Source organism: Chamaea fasciata, unplaced genomic scaffold, assembly GCF_029207755.1.
Source record: "Chamaea fasciata isolate MVZ Bird 193981 ecotype frontalis unplaced genomic scaffold, bChaFas1.0.hap1 SCAF_7, whole genome shotgun sequence".
Taxonomy (NCBI): Eukaryota; Metazoa; Chordata; class Aves; order Passeriformes; family Sylviidae; genus Chamaea; species Chamaea fasciata.
In genome coordinates this window covers 29970626-29992307 of record NW_027094092.1, presented here as the reverse complement: position 1 = coordinate 29992307, position 21682 = coordinate 29970626, and the positions used below count along the sequence as shown (strand labels likewise).

The following is a 21682-nucleotide window of genomic DNA, read 5'->3' as shown; positions in this document are numbered from 1 at the left end:
AGATTAATAAGAAGGTAATAAATATTTTATTGTCTCATTTTGTATATACTTAACTAAATGAATAAATCTTGGTATGTAATAAAGTAACCACTGATCAATGGAAAAGCTAGTTTATTTAAAAATTGAGAAGTTAACAGTATTTGCCAAGTGTTGACAATCTACCCACTCAAGTGCCTCAGCAGAGCTCTGTAATGTCCAATATATCCAGCACTTTGCGTTCTTAAATCCGCACTTGCTCTTGACTGTCAGATTCATCTGGAGAGCTGGGTGTTGGGAGTTCATCAAAAGCGATGTGTGCTCCTTCCCTTGTCTGCCCAAAGCACGTTGCTATCACATCCACTGCAAGGCCAGCAGTTGCTTTCACTGCCTCTTGAGAAGCTCCGAGCAGTGGATTGACTTCAACCATGTCTACAGCTGAAAGCATTCCTGTGAAAATGATTTGCAGCTTTGTTACTCTGACAAAGGGTACAGGCTTCTGCAAGGTTTTGTTCACAGCCTTTTATTCATTGTAGCAAGTCTGATATTTGGGTGCGTGACCTACTCTACCCCTTAGACAAGTAAGATTGGCTCTCAAGTGAAGGATGCGGTTATTGTTCTCAGACACAAATTTGTGGTTTTAATTTGGTTCTTTCTTACATCATCACTACCTCAGTCATTTATGCTTTCAGCATTCAGGAAGAACGTTTGATGTTCCATAATACTTTTATGAGAGGAATGTTTTTTTCTCCCAGTCCAAAAATGAGAGGTTTTGCCATCCTATTCATGAATCTATTATAGACTATTGTCTGCTTGGGATTTTTTTAACCTTCTTTTGCTGCAAATAATATTGTTTAAACATATTAAATAAAAACATGATGGTAATAAGATGAAAAGTCCTCATATATTGAGTCAACTCCAGGATATTTTATGAAAGCTTGATTTGTTAGTCTTGAATCCTAGAATGGAACTTCAAATTATTTAAGATGGTTTGCACCCATTTTTGTATTCCAGATGCCCATTTCCACATCTTGCCTCGTGTTTAGGATTAGAGGACAATATTACACATTTTTTACAGTAGTTGTTAACATACTGTGTATTTTACGTTCTTTGCTAAGCTGGAGTTGTTGATGGTTAAGCTGCTTCCAACACCTTGGGAATTGCCCAACCACAGGACTTCTTTTTCTTTTACTGAAGGCTGAATTGACTTTGCAGGCACCTTTGCTTTGACTACACTTACTATCTATTTACACATGAGAAACATAACCAGTATAAGTTCTGGGTAGTTTGTCCTTTCCCTGCTTAGCCCCGTACTGCTGGTCAGCTCCTACCTGTGTTGTGTATTTCCTCTGTGATGTACATGCCTTCTCTGTAAGTTAATCCACCTAGAACAGGAGTCCCCGTTGCTGGAGCCAGTGAGGGATCAAAAGCATCAATGTCAAAACTCAGGTGAATTGGTCTCTGTCTCCTGAGTCAGAATAAAACAAGAAAGGCAAGCTTAGAGCCTTAAAACTTTTTCTATGTGCACTTCTTACTGTTCAGGCTAATCAGCAAAGTAACATCAAGCTCTTTGAACCACGTCTCATATACATTAAAAAAGCATCTACTCAGCGAGTATTTGGCTGAAGGTAAGTACTTTAGTTTAAACCATCTTAACTGGTATTTGTCATCTTAGAGGAATGATGTAGCTAAGTGTATGATACAATCCAGCCTTTTCTCCTTTTGCACAGAAAGCCAGGGTGAAGGCTGGAACACTGATGTGCATGGCAGCTAGGATGAAGAAAGCACTGAGCTCAAGGATTTCACGGACAGTTCATCAAGATGAGCGTTTTTCAAGCCAATACTTAAAGGCTGTCTCCAAACCCTGCCATGTAGCCTAACTGCTGAAGTAGTAAAGGATAATCTCAGACCTAAAACATTAGTTACTTACTATATCATCTGCCAGCTGATGATAGCTCAATAAATTGGACACTGCTTGTCACTCACATGAATTATTTAAGTGGTAGACTGCATGCTTCCAACTTACTGCACATGCTCAGTAAGGAGAAGCATCTGGATTGCCATCTGCTTTACTTGGCACAGCTGCATTTAGGAAGGGTGAGCACACCTTTAGAAAACAGCAGCATGCAGCACAGGTTCTAACCTGTGCGAGAGGCGACCCTTTCTAACTGACCCTCTCCCAGCTCCTAGGCTAGCATGATTTGCTCCCTGGCCTGGTTCCCCAAACTGGACCAAGGGTCACAAAGGTGGCAGTAGTGAACTGCAGTAAGGGAGTGGTTAAAGTGAACTTTACCAGCTGCACTGGCAGCCACCATCAGGACATCATGTGTGAGCAGTCCAAGGAGGAAGCCATCAAATGCTTCCACCTCCCATGCCAACAGTTCATTTCAAGTTACTGTCAAGTTGCTGTATGTATTTTTAAAAGTATAATGTATATCCTGGACTCTGAGTTCATCCAAACATCTTGTAAAACTGCAGAAAATGCAGAATTACTTAACAGAACCAAACAGTATAAAACAGAGCCACAATTGTAGTGAGTCATGTAACCTGTCTCAGCCATCTGCTGAACACTGTGAAATGGATCCAGAGCTGAGACTTTCCTAAATACTGGACACTGTCCTAGTTCTGTACTGCCACCTTATATCAAGTGACGTTCACTTAAATAACTTCCAGGAAAACAGATGTTCCACAAGAGTAGTTTCAATTAGATAATAGTTTGTTACCTGCCCATCAGTTGTTCAAAGGTTCTTTCCATAACTTTCTGAATTCCAAGGCGATCGATATCCCTCATGGAAAAATACTGGATGTCAAAGTTCTTCAAAATATAGCTGTGAAAATAATTTTTAAAAACACAATCATTACTGGTTTAAGCTGTCCTTAAGGATATGATTTCAAGCTCATTATTTCAGCCATTACAAAAACCATTTAATCTAAACCAACTTACTACTCAGCAGGATCCACATCCCTCAAACCAATGTACACGATATCAGATGCTGAAAGGCAGGGCTTTAGCCAGGAAAAGCCAGGAAGTTGTGGTACCTGCAAGTAAAGGTTTGTTATTACATCAGTTTAATGACATACCTAACAAAACACTATTTAATACTTCCCTGAAAACTTTGTATTGATTTATAGCATCCTTTCTTTAAATAGAGAAACTTCTGCACTTGAGGGTTTGGCTGATGTAATCAGTCCTTACCTTCATTCCTATGTTCAACTCAGGTAAAGTGATATGACTTCATCTGAGTTAAATGTTATTGAAGTTTTTAACTCTTCTGCATTTTCCAGTTTGAAGAGGAGGAGGACTAAAAAGTCCAAACCCACCAGCAATAGGAAATTTGTATCAGTGAGTGTAAGGAGGAATGCTAAAGTAGACACCCAGATGTAGATCACTTTCGCAGGGCGCTTAATGGTGATGCTCTGTAACTCACCCGGTACATTATGCTTAGGTGGAAGAATGAAAACCAAGCCACCTGTATCTTTTTAGGAGAACTACCAAAGTCACGCAAACTTACAAAAACAGTATTAAAGATGGATAAATTCAAAGTGGGAAGTTTGAAAAAAAAAAAAAGAAAAAAAATAAAAAGAGGAAAAAAGCTGGGCAAGAAGTTGGGCCTCCCCAGTGGGCTATATCATGCTGGCTTTTGATGCAGAATTGAAGAGAGTAGGTCTAGGACAGCAACTGAAAGATAATGAGGTCATAATTTTTCAGCTTTGGTAATTAAGTAGTCATGGTCTGGAATTCTAAAACCATTCACAGTTAGTAATACCTACTAACTTTAAGAGTGATTTAAATTAACTCAAATTTCTCTCCTTCTCCCAGCTCTGAAACTGGCTACAGCCAACACAGCTATCAAGCAGCTAGAAGGTTTTGTTTCCCTCTTAGACTTCTAAATTACTAATTAGATTCTAATTACAATATTGGATGTTTTTAAAGGTTAACACACCCATAGCTATATTTAATTACATTGAGTTAAATTAGCACAGATTATAAAAGTATTTGCTACTCTAGGACAATGACCTGAAACTTCTCCGGTCATAAATTAATTGGAGACGACCAGGAAAAATAAATTCAGGTTTCAAAAATGAATGCTACAAAACCCATCACCACACCATAAACTGAGTATAGTAATGCTAATATTGTCCAATACTCTCCAGTATCAACGATTCAGCAGATTTTATACTGCAATTTCAATTACACCTCTTTGTTTGTAAATAAATAAAACTGAATGTATTAACTGCCTTTGACAGGTTCTTTGTTACAATGGAAAAGGAGTTGCTGATAGTAAAGCCAGAGGTGCAGGCATTTTCATGGGAAGGTATTAATAGCCATTTGTGAGTTTGGATAGTTCCAGGAGGCCTGAAGAAGTCAGGAAAGGAGGATGATAATTTTTTTTGTCCCATTATTGACTCAGCTGTTGTACTGGATGAGAGTAAGAGGGTGAGCATATGGACTTCTGCACACATAATGGTTCACTCCAGAGAGTCAGAGGGCCATTAGCCAGACAATCCACTGTCAAAGGCACATTCTGCTACTGCAAAAGAGCTGTTTAAAAATTCCTACTGTGGTAGAAGCCTCGTGGTAGCAGTAGGACTTGTGTTGGTTTTTCCCTCTCTAAACAGAAACACAATAAGGTAAAAAAAACCCCGAGTGAATGCACATGACTGTTTGTGCACCTGCACAGCCAGGCCTTGTATGAGCTGCTTCTTCACAGGCATCCCAACTGCTGGAGTTGAGGTGGGCTTGTGACAAGATCCCACAACCAGCACCGTGCCTGAATAGCTTGCCATTAGGCATATTCCTAATCTTACTCTTTCTTCACTACTGCTGCTCACAAGAAAGGCCTGCTCCCCCACTGACCCCAGAAAGCTTACAGGTATTCTTTAAGCATGTCAAAAAAACCCCAGTAATTGTAAAAGATTACTGCTTTTCCACGCTGCTCAGGGACTGGAACCTAGCAGACCAAAATCTCATCCTTCCTCAGCTATCACAGAACTTTAGTTTTGTTCTGTTGCCATTAAGCCATAAACTGTTCACCTTAAGTGTGTTCTAAAATGCACAAAATTTTCTCTTACCTCCCTTGAGAAAGTGGGTACAGTTGTCAAAAAGAAAAAGAAATATCACTCCCTTTAACTTGTGGGCAAAAAAGCAGAAATACAATAACCTTTTATATTAACCTTTTCACGTTCAGGGGATGTTCCAAAAAGCCCCATTAGCTTTGCATTACTGTGGGATTTCCAACACGTTTGTAGAGACCACGCAAGAATGACTAAAAAGAGTAAAGTATGTAAAAGCACCAAACGATTCTATTGACTTGTGGATGGAAATCATTCAAAAGAATTTGCAGGAGAAAAAGCAGAAGAGATGACTGCAATATTGCCATGCTGAACAGGAACTGATGCAGTGGTATCTTCAGATTTAAACATGCTTGTTCTTGCTTGGAAAGGCATACTTCTAACAACAGAGCACCCCAGATTTGTCAGAGAGAACTGAGAAATTTAGGAGTAATAACTAGCAATGTAGGGTGCCGAAATAAAGCAGTCAGGTTTTCTGCAGCTCCAGCATCCATTCTCAAGATGCAGTTGCTGATCCTGCTTTCACTCTCCAGCCTGAGCTTCAGCAGAAGTAGATTGTTGTATCAAAGTTCCTACTGCAGAGGACTCAGCTGTTCACTGCACTGGTGCTGCAGGTCCCTGTGTCCCAGGGTGACACAGCCCACTGCTAAGCCAGGCAGGCTACACAGGCCTTAGGTCAACCTACTGTTCAGCATCTTGACAGCGGCAAAAATGGGCCATGCACATTCCATGTGCCACAGGAAACAGCTCTTTTTGATAATTTGACCTCTTTCCAAGAAAAAGGCTCTCTCTTTAAAAGCTCACTGCAAGCAGTTACAGCTCTTCTGATATGTAATATTTACAGTGGAGCCAATGCCAGAGCAGCCAGTTAGGAGAGATCATACAGGAACAGCCCCTGTCAGGCCCCAAGGTTGTCAAAACATGGAAGAGCCAAACTAAGCAGAAGCAGCGTGCAAGGTATGCAGGAACCAGCTGTTCCTGGAGTTGAGCTCAGCTCAGCTCTCACAGGCTGGGCTGGGGGGAGGTTCCTGCTCAGTTGGTAGCAGTGCTGCCACTGCCCAGCCTCAGCAACAACCCCTCATGACACAGGAGCAGCACCACAGTCAGCTACTGTGTGCAGCTCACTGCACAGCCCACAAGGGTGCAAACACAAAGAAAAGCTTTTTCTCATTTGTGTATCTCTGTTTACATGTGGTTGTGGCACTTGTATATATGTGTGCAGGTATGTGCATGTGAACACACCCAATAATACGTGTTCTTCTTTGTAGTCTGATAGAGAAGATCTACATTTGCAGCAGGTAAGAGAGGACCTCACATCAGCAATGGTGCAATGCTCTGAAGTTGCCATGTAGGGTAACTACAATCAGGGTACTCACTTTATCTTGAAGCTCCCTCAGGAGAAATGAGACAGGTTGTCCGTGGAGGCTTCCAGACTGAGTTGTGAGAGGTGTGTTGAGATCAGCATGTGCATCCACCCAGATCACTCCGAGGTGTGGGCACTGCTGTGCATGGCCACTGACAGAACCAAGCGCCAAGCTGGAAGTACAGCAACAAAGTCTTTAGCCACCATTTCTCCCTTAGAACAACTACAAGGACAATGGGCAGTCTCTCAGCTTCAGTCGGCCACATCGTTACATTTCCACACGTTAGATATCTGTGACAATAAAGGGAATATCCCATACAAACTGCATGGCACGCTGCTGCTTTGACCAGGAGGCCAAGTAACTCTGCAGGGCTATAGTGACAGATAACCCAGAGCTCTCTGCCGTCACCCTTCCCACACACTTAATCATCACCTGCTCTAGATCCAAACACTCCAGAAAATCTAGCCTTCTTTTATTCAAGTCATGACACCTTCCCCCACAATTCCTTCCTACATGCCCTATCATCTTCAACCAATTCTCAGACCAAAGGTTAGTGAAGAAACGAAAGAATATTCATGTTGTAAGATCTATTGCAAAATTGTCTGTGAGTAGGCATTACAAACCTATCCTAAGACACGATGGGCAAGAGACACGTCACTAAACATTCACCCATAAAGAAACTGAGCAGTTCCTCTGAAGGAACCTGATGACACAAACTTCCCCAAAGAGGAAAACCTCAGTTGTGTGTCTACACAACTGATCACAGTCCAGTCTGGAACTAAGCAGTACTGTCTGAGAAGGTCAGGTTTTTGTAGCTGTCTTCTATGTTCCACCCTAAAAGCCCATCCCTGAGGTACTGCCAAAAAATGACCCCCAAGTTGTTCCCCCAGTCCCCCTTTTTTAAATTAAATTTTTGCACTCCAAGTGTCAACTTGCAGCATGAACCACTAATTGTTTTTATGTCAGCTCACCTGTGATCACCTCCTAAAGTCACACATCTGTGTCCGGCAGCTACTGCTCTGCTCACTGCATCAGCCAGCATCTGGCTGGCCAAGCCCACTGACCGCGGGAATAAAACCAGGTTGTTGTACAGTTCATCGTTGGGAACTTGAGTGAAATTCAGATCTCCAAAGTCGTGCACTTGGCATCCTGGGAACACAGCAACAAAAGGAGAAAGTGACTTATATAAATACTGTCCCAGGGAAATGCTCATAATCCGTTGGGCAAGCAAGAAAGGAACAACGGGAACGGAATGGATCCATTTGACTATTTGCTTGGGATGCAAACTGTCACAGCATAACAAAATTAGGAAGTTTAAGACAACATTATCAGCTTAAGCTAGCTTTAAGTTAGCAATGAACTATGCCAATCATAAAAGTCACTTAGAAAGAGTTTGGATTTTTTTTATTATTATTTCATGATAAAGTCTATCATGAAAAATTATAGTCTGCATTGCCATCTTCCTTCCCACTTAGACAGATCATATACAGCCTCAAATAAGCACAATTGCTCAAAGATGCCAAGGACTACACATTTCACTAACTATAGTACAGTTATTTTACATTTTCAAGGCCCCCAAAAATCCAGGCACAGAAGTGCCAAGTAACAAATAATATAATTTTGTTACAGTACTTCCAGGCAACTCCATGGAGGATTCACTTGTGCTTTGTTAGGAGAACCTGTCCATTTTCTCAACACAAGATATTCTAGAAGGCATTTTAATTCTGGGACTTTGATCCCAAAACTTTTTGAGATCCTTTCACTGCCAGTTCCAGCCTGACTGGCTGTTGAACCAGAGAACATTCTGGGTGTAAAACTCAGCCTTTCCTCTCAGAGACTCTCAGTTTGAGACAGAACTCTCACTGCAAGCTCTGATGAGGGCAGGGAAGGCCCCAAGGTATTTACAGCTGCACCAACAGTGGCTTAATAAGACCACCCTGAGTACCAGTCATGCCTGTCCCCTTTGCTCCTCAGAATCACTAGTCTGTTTGCAGTTCAAAGCATCCAGGCCAGAGCTCGACACTTTACCTTAAGCCATCATGTGCTTAATGGGGCAATTTAAAAAATTTAAGGCAAGTCAACATGAAGAAACAGCCTACTTGGGGCTCTGGGTTCCTGCTTAACTTCCTGTAAGCTATTAGTCTAATGTCTAAGAAACTGGCTCTGTGAATTTGCTTGGTGGATATCGCATAAAAGCATAGTTGAGAAATACATGACTTCTTTATATTTTAAAAAGGGTTTAGACTGGTGAAATGAATGAAGCAGTTATTGAGTCACTTGTGCAGATATGGTGCTGGGAAACAGGCAAGCATACATTTTCTAGCAGGGACACAGGTAGGCAGATGTTGGGGTATTTGCAAATGAACGTGTCAGCTGAGCACAGCTGCTTGACAAAGGACTGAAGTCTTAGCAACTCTGAGAAAACACATTCTCTGCAGTGACTTAAAGCAGTAAGCAGGACCATGACATAACACTCCCTCCCTGCTTTTCAGAAGGTACCCAACTGCTTTTTTTTCCTCCCATAGACAATACCTAATTAAGCAACAGGATGAAACTCTGGAATTTTGAGCCCATTTTATTCAGATTTGAATGTGCTATCTTATCTCTGTGACCATTACATTTTCTACCCTTTGTTTATTTTGGTGCTGTGCAGAAGCAGAAAAAGTTGTGAGTTGCAAGATGTTCAGTAAATGTTAAAAGTTGGGGGGTTTTTTTTGTCATTCTGCAAGGCTACTTCTCCCACATATGCACACTGCTACACATTTCAGTATTTTAAAGTCTGATGGATGTACTTGAGCATGCCTGGGAGACAAGTTTTGGAAGTAAGACTTCAATGAGCATCAAGACCTTTTGGAGATACTCTTGTACAAGGGAATAATGCCTTTGATCTAATACCTCTGACATCTGTGTGAAATAAATCTGCAGTTGGGAGCCACGTGCGGTGAGTTACACATTGCATTACATTACACATTGTAATGGAAGAAAGGACTACAGTTTACATTTTATTATCTCCTACAGGACATACAAGCACATTGCAGTATTTTTACCCATTAAAGGACGAAAACCAATTTGTTTAATTGTATCACAAAGCTCCACCTTCAGACCAGTATAAAATGAAGATCCAACCATGCCATCATTCCCTGCACTTGAAGGAAACAGTTAAAATTCTCCAGGTTATGCTCAAGGCAGGCTGCACACGCAGATTCAAGCAAGTGTATTTAGAGAAATAGGAAGTGTTTAGTAATTTCTGCTTTACCCTGCCACCTCCAAGTTCCCACTGTAGAGCAAGAAGACTTGGTTCAGCTTCTGAATAAAAAACCCCATTTGTTTCTTAGGATCACATCAGGTTGATATAGTTTAACACTTTTGCGGTCCAGAATTCTGCAATCTTATCCACTTTTTGAACACATGGTACTCATAATTCCAATTAATTTTCATAGAAAAGTCTAATGCCTGTTAAAGACAATAGAGGCCTTCAGTTTTTGTTACCATCTTCTGAAGTTCAGATAGGGTTTATGAACCTTGTAGCAGTTTTTCTCAGCTTTGTGCATCCCTTCTCTCTAGGCCCACTGTTTTTATGTGCCTGCAGAGGACAGCTCAGGTTTCCCAGGGTGATAAGGAATGTTTTCAGCCAGCTATCCAAAGGCTATCTGAGTAAGATACAGTTTATCTCAGAAGTACACACTAATCCAATACTCAAACATTAGTATCTTCTCTTACTACTATTTCTTTTAATGGTGCCTAGTGTTTTGAAAATCGAGATTAAATGACCTTAGGGCAAAGGGAAAGCTTAGTGAATAGATACAGCACAGAGAAGGAAATTCATGGTACTTAGATATGCCATGAATCCCGAAGTGTGGGAAGTGTATGTGCACATGTACACACAGTTTTTCAAATGACCAGATACTGGAGATTAAATCAACATGCACATTTGTCCTAATGGTACTGAACAAAAAAAAAACCAAAAACAGTTTAAAAAATCAGTAACTACTTTAATAATTTGACATAGCTTCTCTTTAGAATCTCAGCATTAGTCTAAAACTTAAAGATCTAAATTGTTTTCCATTTCATCTGCCTGCTTGCACATAGACTTAAGTTTATTTCTTAAATCAAAGCACATTATTTGTGCACAGAAATTGCTCAATGGATAGACATGCTGTACTGCTGTGCAATCTGGGGGATTTTGCTGTTATATAGCCATTAGTGAAAGATGTTAAAACTACCTCACCAAGCAACATCCACTTTCTTTAATAGCTGGGACACTTTATTTTATATAGATAGTAATACATTATTTTATATAGATGCTAATACTTATAAACAAAACAGCTTTTTAAATCAGCATCAAAAGTTAACATGAAAAATATATGGGGTCTTTTACAAGGCAGTAGATTCAAGTTCTGAAAGGTAGAAAAAGCTATGGGCAGATAGTAAAGCCACTTCCTTACATTCATTAGAAAGCACAGCACCCACACCACTTGTCAGTAAAGCAGATCAGGTCTAGCCAGGATTAAAGTTCTTCTAAATTGAAACATACCATACACTACCTGAGGAGTAAACAGCACAGACATTTTGCTGGTAACTAAAGAATATGAAATTGTGATCAAAAGTCTTTTTTTCACACTTTCAACCACTAACAGAAATGACTTTGAAATGAAAAATATACTATGTTTGATTCATTAGTCAATTATCAACCGTGCAGGAAATTTATAACAACCAAATACAGGTCAGCACCACCGACACTCTGGCTCAAGCAGAAATCCCTTTCAGAAGTGAGGAAAACAAAAAAGCAGGCCTGAATAATCTATTTCTGTTACAGAAGGTTGAAAGAGATAGAAGGGAGATAAAGGTGACAATCTGAGCACAAACACACAGGATAGTTACATAACCAACACGTGCATATGCACAACAGTCCTGTCAGAAGGAACGGCCAGCAGGGAAAGGCAGCATCCACACCTTGGGAGTGCAATCCTCATGGCTCAGTGCCCCCCCTCTGTCATTAACAGAGGTGCCTGGGGGCACATTTCAGCCAAAAAATTAATAAAATAACTTGACATAGTTAGCACAGCATTTCATTCCCTGGTTAACTTCTATTGACCAGAACAGGTCAGGGAAAGATCACGCAGGCATTCAATCTACAGACCAGTGGATGGAGACTGTCATTTATCCAGCCTGCATGGCCAGAACCTTCCTTGTATTAGGTAGAACAAATCCTCATTTTTCCTACCTAGGAACCTTAGACTTAAATACAAAAAAAAAACCGAAAAAACCCAGAAAATAAACAAACCCACAAACCAAAAAACACACAAAACAAAACAAAAAAATCACTCCTCCCAAAAGCAAAAAAAACCCAAACCACACCACCACCAGCTCTCTGCATGCCTTTGCAAATAAGCTATTAATGTATCACTCATGCTCAACTCAGTGATGCTTGTAACTGGGACACAAGGTGTCTTTTAGCAAGCTGTATGACAAGTCTGAAGTTCACTTCATATCAAAAGCAAAATACATACAGTAGCCAGCAGTCACTACAGCAATTTCCCTGCACAGAGAGAATTTTCTTCTGTAAAAAAAAGGCAGCTCATGTCAGGTGGCATTTAATTGGAAAACATCTAGACAGCAGCAGGGAAAGCCTACTCCCTCATCCTCCTCTACTGGGAAATTGCAACAGAAGCAGCAAACTGATAGTATGAGATTCAGCTTTCCAAACCCAGGCTGTTTGCTGACATCGCCCCATAGCACATTCACATAATAAATACAACAGCTCTGCAGGGCAGCAAATGGGAATTGGAACAAAAGCACAAGAACTGATCTCCAAACACTGCCGGTTTACACTGGGTATTTGTGAACTGGACATCAAAAAAAAAAAACCAAAACCAAACCTAAATGAATGGGAAAAGTCAATCCTCTTCTGGGTGAACTACTGTCAGAGGAATCTGGAAAGCCCACAGTTACTAAACCTTCTTTCATACTATGTTATATAAAGCTGCACACATGAATGCATCACTCCTGCAAACTTGTTTTCTCAGATTATAGCACCATTTACTAAATCACCACAAACACAGAAAGGCTTTCTGGGATGCAATGACTATTACAAATAACTTTTATAGGCGAACTACTTCCCATGAATGAAACCAAGTTAACATCCTTCTTTTCAGTACAAACCCATTGGCTTAGGGTGGGGACTCTGTAATCCTTTCTCAGAGACACTGTGAAAATGTTACACAACAGCAAACAAATGATTCAGTTCATTATGACCAGTGCATTTTGAAGCTTTTTTTTAAAGGCAGTTTTAACCCTCCAGAATTATCCAGGATGTGTGTGTGTGTGGGTGTGTGTTACAAGTACACAAAATGCATACTTTCATTTTACATGAACAGGAAATTAGGCTAGCAGGGTTCCCACTGCAAGACAGACTTCAGCAGCCTAATTTAATCATAATCCCTTTGCTAGGAAGTTAATTTCACATCATCTACTTCTCTTTAAACTGAATAGGTATCTGTTGGAAGAAATCTACTGGATACATAGTTGATGGCTCAATAGATACCTGTCAGCTCTAAAATTTCACTTCCTAAAAGGCAAGTTCTTGTCTGAGAAATTCCCATCCTTTTATTTGAAATTTTGGAAGGATATAAGATAAAGTTTCTGTAGCTGTACATATTTTAAAAGCTTCATCTCTTACACAAGCAACAAGCAAACCCAATTCCAACTGCTCCCCCAACTCTGTAGTCAAGACAACCCTTGCATAAAGTGAGCCAAAAAATACTTTTTCCAACCCCAAATGGAGCAGTCACCTCATTTCCCTTTGAAAGCTGCTTATAACTTTATTCTCTTATGAAATTCAGTGCACTTGACCTTTGGAGGTCTTCAAAAACGTCAGTCTGAGGTGTTGGGAAACATTTGCACTGTAGCTTGCATCAGAGACAAGGGTGTAGCTATTGCGTCCAACACCAACAAACCCTGCACACATTCTAATTCACTTCAAATAAGCTTAACCCAGACACAGTTCCTGATAAGAACACAATGGGGCACTTACAGCTATGAGGATCATAATGCCAAAAGAGCTTTCCTCAACAAGCACATTGTGCTTTAGACTGTTACAGAAGTAAGCAGTTATTACACTAGTTAACACAGGCAAGTAACAATTGAGAGGAAGGGAGAGCAGAATATATTGGACATTACTGAAATTCTCTTCCTCCCTCTTAACCAGCTGGGAGAAACTAACATCTGACCACTTTACTTCATCATATACAAATGAAAAATCTGGTGGGTTATTGGTTTGTGGGGTTTTTTATTGGTTTTTTCTGTATTTAACTTCAGTGCTTCGTTCCCTGCTTTTCAGCAAGTGATGTTTCAACAGAAATTTCCACCTTTCATCCAAAACAGTCCTCCATACCATATTCACATAAGCATACACCTTGCCATAAGTATCTTGGTCTTGTGAACCCACAAGGAGACACAGAATTTCATGTTTCAAGTTTTTTCATGTTTCAAATGAGAAAGCAGTAATAGATCATGTGTACTGTAAAGCAGATCAAAAACACAACTTATTACCTAATTTTCCCACTGTCATCTCCCTTTGTGCCTCCCCCTAGTAACTCCACTCCTTCAACAGAATTAAAAGTAAAAAAAAATTAAACCAGAATATGATCTAAAAGTACTCCAATCCAGAGAGAATTACACAGGTGCAGAAATTCAGGTATGTCATGTATTAAAACTGGATTTAGAATAAGAAAGTATCTAGGATGAAGGGTATCACTATAAATCCAAAAAAGACAAAACCCCCAAAAGCTCTTTTCATTGGTCCTTGACTCTAGTCTCCCTTTATGTAAAGATTAGGAAGAAATAATCAATTCGTGTTTTCCTGATCTTCATCAGCATAGCTTTATTTTTCAAAGTTATCTAAACTAAACCGACACACAGAACAATTACAGTCAAGGCACCAAGTGACATTCACCCCAAATTTGCAAAGATTCTTTTAAAGCCAATTTCATAGAGTGCAACCCCGACTATGCACCAGCCAAATGGGAGAGGGAAAAACAAACATCAAATCGATGGCTGACACAAAGCTTTTCATTCCAAAGCAGATTGTGTACTCCAGCATGGGGAAGGGAACAGAATATCAGAACCAACTGAGAACAAGGACTGCTCTGACTCTGTATTTTCAGTGTTGGCATTTTTCTCCTGACTCCCAAGACTACTTGTAATCATGCAAATATCAAAGGTACAGCATTCAAAAGGATAAAAACTGCTCTGCACATCAGAGCACACTCCCCCAGGGGAGCTTAGCCTCCCCTGCTCAAGGCAAGACAGCCAATGAAGTCTGTTGGGAAGAAATCAACCTAAAAACAGCCTCAGTGGAGGCCTCCTCAAAACAGCTCCCCTCCAAAACCCCAGCAGGGCTCCTTCTGCTTGCCAGGTCATCAGAGCCAGTTCCTCACTGAGTAGAGCAGCACCTGCCCTTGATGCATTCTGACAACTGACATCATTTCAAAGACTCTTTGCAAATGCCAGTTAAAATCGGCCCCTTTGGCTGTGCTTTGATTTTTGACAAACCACTGGTCTTTGAAGATAACCAATCATGGCTAATCCACATTTGAGAGGTAAACAAGAAGAGCAGAGTCTCGTGGATCTTTATCTCTGTATAAATAAAAAGAGGTAATTAAGTCTAGTTCCAGAAATAAGTTGCAGTACTACACAAGTATGTTGTACTGATATTATTAAACAGAAGTGTTTGGGCATGCTTGTGTCTAAGGGAAAGGAAAGAGAACAAGACTGCCATTTACCCATTCTGTTTCAGGAGAAAAGGACGGGAAGAGGGTGTTCCTGGATAAAAAAAAAAAGCATTCCTATTTCTCCTTTGTAGGGAAGAAGAATTAGCTGTGAGTCTGACCTCTTTATGCTATATCCAAACTAATTTTTGTTCCTGAGAATGTTCCTAGCAAAAGAATACTGAAGTTTGACAGCACTAGTACCAGATGTGATCAGATATAAAGACACGAACAGTAGCATTTCTTACCTCAACAATGCAGAGATCTAACTAAACAATATGCTGCTTAAATGCCAGCAGTTATTTGGAATTTTTCCTGTCTCCCACTTCATCATCAGCAGAAAACATAACTCAAAAAAGCCCGATCTTGATGTTAGCTATACAACAAATTTAGCCTTTATTGGAATTCTAGAGATTAGAGACATTTGATTGGCTCTACTAATGTCTTTACAAGTTTAAAATACTGAGAGTTGAAGAGAAACAACTGAGGTAAAAGCTAGTGCAAAACAAAGCTAGAATCTAATCCAAGAATCCATTCCTGACAGATCTTGTTTCTAACACGTAAATTCAATCTTAGTTCAAATACAGGGCAAGCAGAATAGTACAGTTTATCAGATTCTTCAGGGATACAGGCAACTCTTTAAACACATTTACTGGATGGACTGGTGAACATTATTTTCCCAACAATGCAGCTGTAACTCTTGTCAGTCCAAATCTGCTGAATCCCAGCACCTATACTTATTTATGCATAATTGGTGCATGATTTAAAAACTGTTTATCTTCCTTCTAAACTCTTTACTGAAGAACATTTAGGTGGACAAAGAGGAGATACGTAGAAGCAGCTGCCTCATGATTTATTAAGACTGATACTAACCATATGAGCTATCTTGGTGAAGAAGCAAAGTTGAATTGCTATTTCTGGCAGCAGATGTCAATAGGAGTCCAATGGTTTTGGGCAAAGCAGTAGTGTAACTCCAGAGACACGGGGATTACCAGCTCCACTCATCATTTAGAGGAGGTTACTCCTTTCTGAGTCACTATACCAACCTCACAAAACCTATTACTGAAGAACTTTCTTCCAGTCAAACAGAAGAATGGCAATAGGATGCTCATTCTCTCCGACAAGCATAGTTCCACTCTGTGTAAGCCACACGTTTCTGCAGTTCACCAACTCGTCAAGCCAGCAACTCGGATCCAAACTTTGCTGATTAATTCTACACTAACCCAAATCCAAGCCTGACTAAGCCCAGCAACCCAGCTGCATGCAGTTCTAAACAAAGACCAAATAAAAAATTAATTCAACAATCAACAACAGTCAACATATAAGAATGAATACTTGGGAAGAAATCTTACACAAAAGTTGTTTCCATGTCAGCAGCAGCACAGGTGCTCTAAGTCACCTCAAAGGCTACAGTAAAACACAGCAGCTATCTATTAAGTATAAAACTGACTAAGGCCTTTCCCTCCTCAGGTAAGAGAACTAGACAAAACTCTGAATTGAAGTTTGACCAAATTCTCTGTGCAGCAAACAGGAGAGGCCCAAGAAACTCTCACTTTAAAAAACTTCATACTTTGCACCTTCAGTAGCTTATGCACCTGCTACCTATCTTCCCCACTCCTAGCCTACAAAAGTCCAAAAACCTCCACATATTGCACCCATTTCTGTTTACTGTTAGGGCAATACACAGCCCCATGTGCTTTGCACCCTCTTCTCCCCTATGCCAAGGAGTTGTGGGTCTCTGTTTTCACACAGCACTTCTACTTCTTCGGCAAGATGCCCTTTAAGGTGATAATATTTTAGTTTCCCTTAGGAGAAGAAGCAAAGCCAAAAGGCAAACATCACCACAGCAAATAAAAATCACCAAAGGCAGAGTAAGTTATATTTTAATTTACTCCTACTAGACTTGTACATCCACTGCTTTTGCCTTGGGAGATGGACTCCTGCTACAGTAACTCTTCCTGAGTACACCTTGAGCTACTACCAACAGGCAACAGTGCTCTCTGCTTCTAACAAGGGGATAAAAAGTCAAATTGCTGGCTCAGAATCTCTGATAGTTTGGTACAGACTAGAAACAACATCTGCCTCTGTGCTCCCTTCTCGGATTTCAGCCTATGCATAAACAAGCAGCTCACAGGCAGTCAATACTTGAGGCAGCCAAGAAGTTACTGTACCATGTAGGTATGGTGACAGAATCTTTCAAGGGAGGGATCCCCCCCATAAAAATAGTAATTGGAATAGCAGCTCACAACACTGCAACAGGACTATGAAAGAACACAAAGCAGGAGAGGGTCAAAGGAACAATAAAATCCTCCCGCTTCAAATAGACCAGCCAGTGAAAGCAAGGTGCAAAACAACGCAAAAAGTGGAAACAAAAGTTTAGTGTTCTCACCCTGATACGGCTGGAGCACTATCAACAGAAGTCATTAAATAAGGCAAAAAAAACATGTGAAGAGCCATGTGGCTGCTTCATATTCAAAGTAACAAACAAACAGTATATGCATCTTACTACCAAAATGCTACCTTTTAGAGGACCCTTCAGAGCACCTTCATTTTATACAGGTCGAGTTGAACTTGAATTACGAATGGAAAATTAATCAATCAAAACTTTAAATAAATAAACCTTAAAATTTCAGGCAAGCAGAAGAGTCTGATCACCAGAAATCTCTCCCACTTGAAAGACAGTAAGGGAAATTTTCAGAGTTACTGTTCAAAATCCAGCCTCACTCTTGTACTGGCAAACATCATTCCACATTTCATACATGGTTTCAAACTTGTAATCACAAGGAAACTCAAGTTTATAGCATTCTTTCATATCCAAGCAGGGAATGGAGGCATGTAACAAACACTATGCATATGCACCCACATACACAGACACTGTGGCCACAAATGCTTCAGAACTAGAAAGTACAGATGAAGAAGCCCTGTATCTTAGACAAATGTTATTTCTTTTTAAAGGAGAAACCTGGTCTGCTGCAGTATAATTTGCCTGTTCCTGGAAAACAATCAAGAATCCATGAAAATTATTAACTCTTATAATAAAACAGATAAATAGACTATCCAAGTTAATAATTAGAGTAATACTGTGGCTCCATTCATACTGTGGCCTTCTTAAAAGCATGAGCAGAAAATTCATAGTGCTAGAAAGACAAAGAAAGCAGCTTATGTTTTACTGCCAGTTCAGCATACCACAGGACTCTAATGGCACTATTACAAAAGTACTGCAGCCAAAGCTATCCTAGCATCCCAGGGAAGAAAAATAAGCAGCCCACACATAAAAACAATCATTTGTTAAGTTTCCATGAACAACAAATGTGTACAGTACAACAGGCTGCATGGCACTATCCTCCAGCTACCTCCCTCCCCTCAAGCAACTTGTCTTTGCACTGTAAACCACTCCTCTGTGCATGCTGGTGACTGTCATCATTTCAGGATGGGCCCCCACAGCAGAACCTGCTCTTAAAAGGGCTGCAGAGATTTAAGCAGCAATAGACAGCAACACAACTTTAAAAAACAAACCAACCCCACCAGTGGAAGAACTTGCCAGCAATAGGAAACTACAACTGCTGAAGGAAGAAATCCCAGAGCCTCCAAAAATGGCAAGGGAACAGCAAGAAAATATCTCCACCTGCATAACTGATTAATGAGAAAACAACCTATAAGAAACTGAGCAGTAAAAGTATTTTTTTTTAATTTAGTTTAGCTTGCTTCATTCTATCCCCGTAACATTTTGGTATTGGAATCCAGAAAGGGCTTGAATGTGGTTGTCAGGATGGCCACGACACTCAGAGCGCTTCAATAAATCTTCAGAAGGCTTCAAGCATCAGCACTTTGTTATCTAAAAGTCTTTCATACCTTTTCTCTGTATCCTCCAAGGGCAGCTCCACAGAGCTCCAGCTCTTTATCGGAAGTCTTCCCTCTTCCTTCTACAATTCCAGCTCTCTTTCCTATCCCCAGCACGGTCACCTAACCCTTTCTGTCCCTCATAAGACATCTGACCCTTTCTGTCCCTTGCACAACCTCCTGTCCCTTTCTCCTCACAGCACGGCCAGCAGACTCCAACTGACTCCCTCCCAGCATACTCACTCTTTATCACACCCATAGCTGAGAGGGCAAGGCTGTTCCCATTCCTTGGTAATTAACATAACAGCAATATATGAAGGGTGAGACTGCCTTCAGCACAATCTCCATCTGTCTCCCTACAATCGAATTTCCCTTTCTACCTTCTACAAGCTCCTATTGAAGTGAGCTTGTGTCAGGCAAATGAGAGGGCTTCTTCTAGTTTATAATTTTGTTGGGTTTTGTGGGTTTGGGGTTTTCCTCAAAGAATTCTTACAAAGTGGAAACATTAGCTCTGAACCACTTGAAAGAGAACCTTCCAGTATAAAATCCTGTTATTGATACAAAATAATTTGCTGCCTACAGTCTTATTTAGACAAGCACCCTCCTTTCAAACCTAGCAATTTGTTTGTTTCAAATAAACTTTAGGTTCAGTAACTATTCCAGTACAAAGAACCTCTTTTGCCCTCTTCCACATTTGCTGAGATTACAGCTCATGTTCACTAGAATTCAAGTATTGCCAAGGATGGCAAGTGTCTGTACTTTGAACAAAACAAGAGAGGAAAAGAATATCTACTCATTTGGCTGCCAACAGGGACTTTTCAGCTTGTGAATCATCAGATGTGTAGGATAAGCCTAGAGGGCTTGCACAGAACAATTGCTTCTGTTTTGAAGAGTTCTTCAATTAAGAATAAAACTGCTAGAGGGTTATTGGGTAATTATCTCTGTATGCATCTAAACTCCACTGATACTAACCACCCAGGGAGCAGATACTGGTTCTTCCTGTGGTCCATCCCCATCACACCGTTTTCAGAAACACTTTTTAGAGTAAAAATTCTCCAAGACACAGTTCAGCTTCACGAGTTTCTATCCCTCGGGTTCTGTTTCTAGTAACTGTGGCACAGCTTTCTGCGGGTCTCAGCTTGCAGAAGTAATAGATGTGAGAAGCTGAATCACAATTAAATGCATGGGTTTGCTTGCACAAAAAGACCAGAAACAGCCCATTCACAAGGTGGTATTTGAAAGCGTTTTCAAAGACTTCAGACAAGAGCTCACGCATAAAACTGAGAACTTCCCCAGAAAATTCTGTATTTCATCACCCAGAAGCATACGAATCTTTTAGGAATAAATTGGCAACGAACAGGGAAGGGAAAAAAAATCGGCAAAGCCCATACTATGTGATAACCCGAGGACCTCAGTTACTTGTCTGGATGCCCTGAGCGCACCAGCGATTCAAGCGGCCCCTCGCTCCCCCGGCTCTCCCGGAGTCAGCACGGGAACAGCACACGCTCCATTGTGCCAGCGCGGGCGGCTGGCGGGGCGTCCCGCTGCTCTGGGCGGCCGGAGCGCATCGCGGCCAGGGAGCCGGGACCGCCGGCCGCTCTTTGTTCCGGGGACCCCCGCAGGGCCCGCTGCGGCTCCTCCCGGTGCGGAATGCGACAAGCCTCTCCCTGCCGACACCGCCGCAAGGCTGCGGGCATCGCCGGGGCACGGTGCGTTCCGTGAGTCACTAGAGGCAGGACCCGTCTCCCCCCGCCCGCAGCGAGCGGCTGAGTCACGCTGCCCCCAGAGGGGAGGGGGAGATGCGGGCAGCCCGCGCCGCCGCCACCCCCGCCCCGCCCGCCGCGCTGTGCTCACCGAGCCCGGCCAGCCGCTCCACCAGCCCCGCGGCGCGGAGTGTAGCGGGGCCGTGGTCCACTCCCCGCCGTTTCTGCGAGACAAAGAGAGGGGGAACGCGTCAGACAGCGCTGCCCGCAGCCAGGTACGCGAGCCCCGCCGGGGAGGGGGAGCCGGGTGACCGCGGCGCCCGGCGCCCCCCGCGATGCCCACCTGGCCCCTGGAGAGCGGGGCTCCCACCAGCGCCACGGAGTGCGCCCGCCGGTGGAGCTGGCGCGCGGCGTCGGGCCGCGCGCGGAGCAGGCGGGCGAGCGGCCCTCGCAGGGCCATGGCGGGGCGATGCTGCCGCGCGCCCCCGCGCCCCGCTCTCTTTAGCGCTCCGCGCCGCCCCCCGCGCGCCGCCCCCCGCGCGCCGCGGCCCCGCCCCTCCCGCCCCCGTGCCGCCCGGCCAACGGCAGCGCGCGCGCACGGAGGTGTGTCCCGCCCCCCCGCGCGCGGCCCCGCCCCGCTCCCCTCACGCCCGCCCGGGGTTTTTCCACTGCGGTCGCCGCGCCCCGCAGCCGGTGCGGGCAGCGCTGCCGGGCCCCCCCGGGGCCGCCGCCCCTTCACGGCCTCCCTCCGCACCCCTCGCAGGCCGGAGGCGGCTCGGAGAACAAGCGGCACCTCAGCCGGGTTCCCTGTCTGGCTACACTGAGCTCCGAGAGCCTCCGTGCAGGAACGCTGCTCCGTGGCTTCAATGAAGAAAAACGGGCGACGCTCGTCACCTGGAGACCTTGATAAAGCATTGAAGAGCCACCTCTCCAGCGCCTGCCTCGAATGTTGATCTCG

At 42.5% G+C, this 21682-nt stretch overlaps 1 protein-coding gene across 1 annotated transcript; it reads right to left on the bottom strand.

Annotated features, from left to right (window-relative positions):
* Window positions 1–94: 94 nt before the first annotated feature.
* ARG2 (arginase 2) lies at window positions 95–21220 on the bottom strand. Its single transcript, XM_066188264.1, has 8 exons — window positions 21068–21220; window positions 20876–20948; window positions 7385–7562; window positions 6426–6585; window positions 2921–3015; window positions 2700–2804; window positions 1308–1444; window positions 95–426 (listed from the first exon to the last, which is right to left on the bottom strand). The coding sequence occupies exons 1-8, from the start codon at window positions 21182–21184 to the stop codon at window positions 221–223; spliced, it is 1071 nt and encodes a 356-aa protein (XP_066044361.1). The 5' UTR covers window positions 21185–21220; the 3' UTR covers window positions 95–220.
* Window positions 21221–21682: the final 462 nt, after the last annotated feature.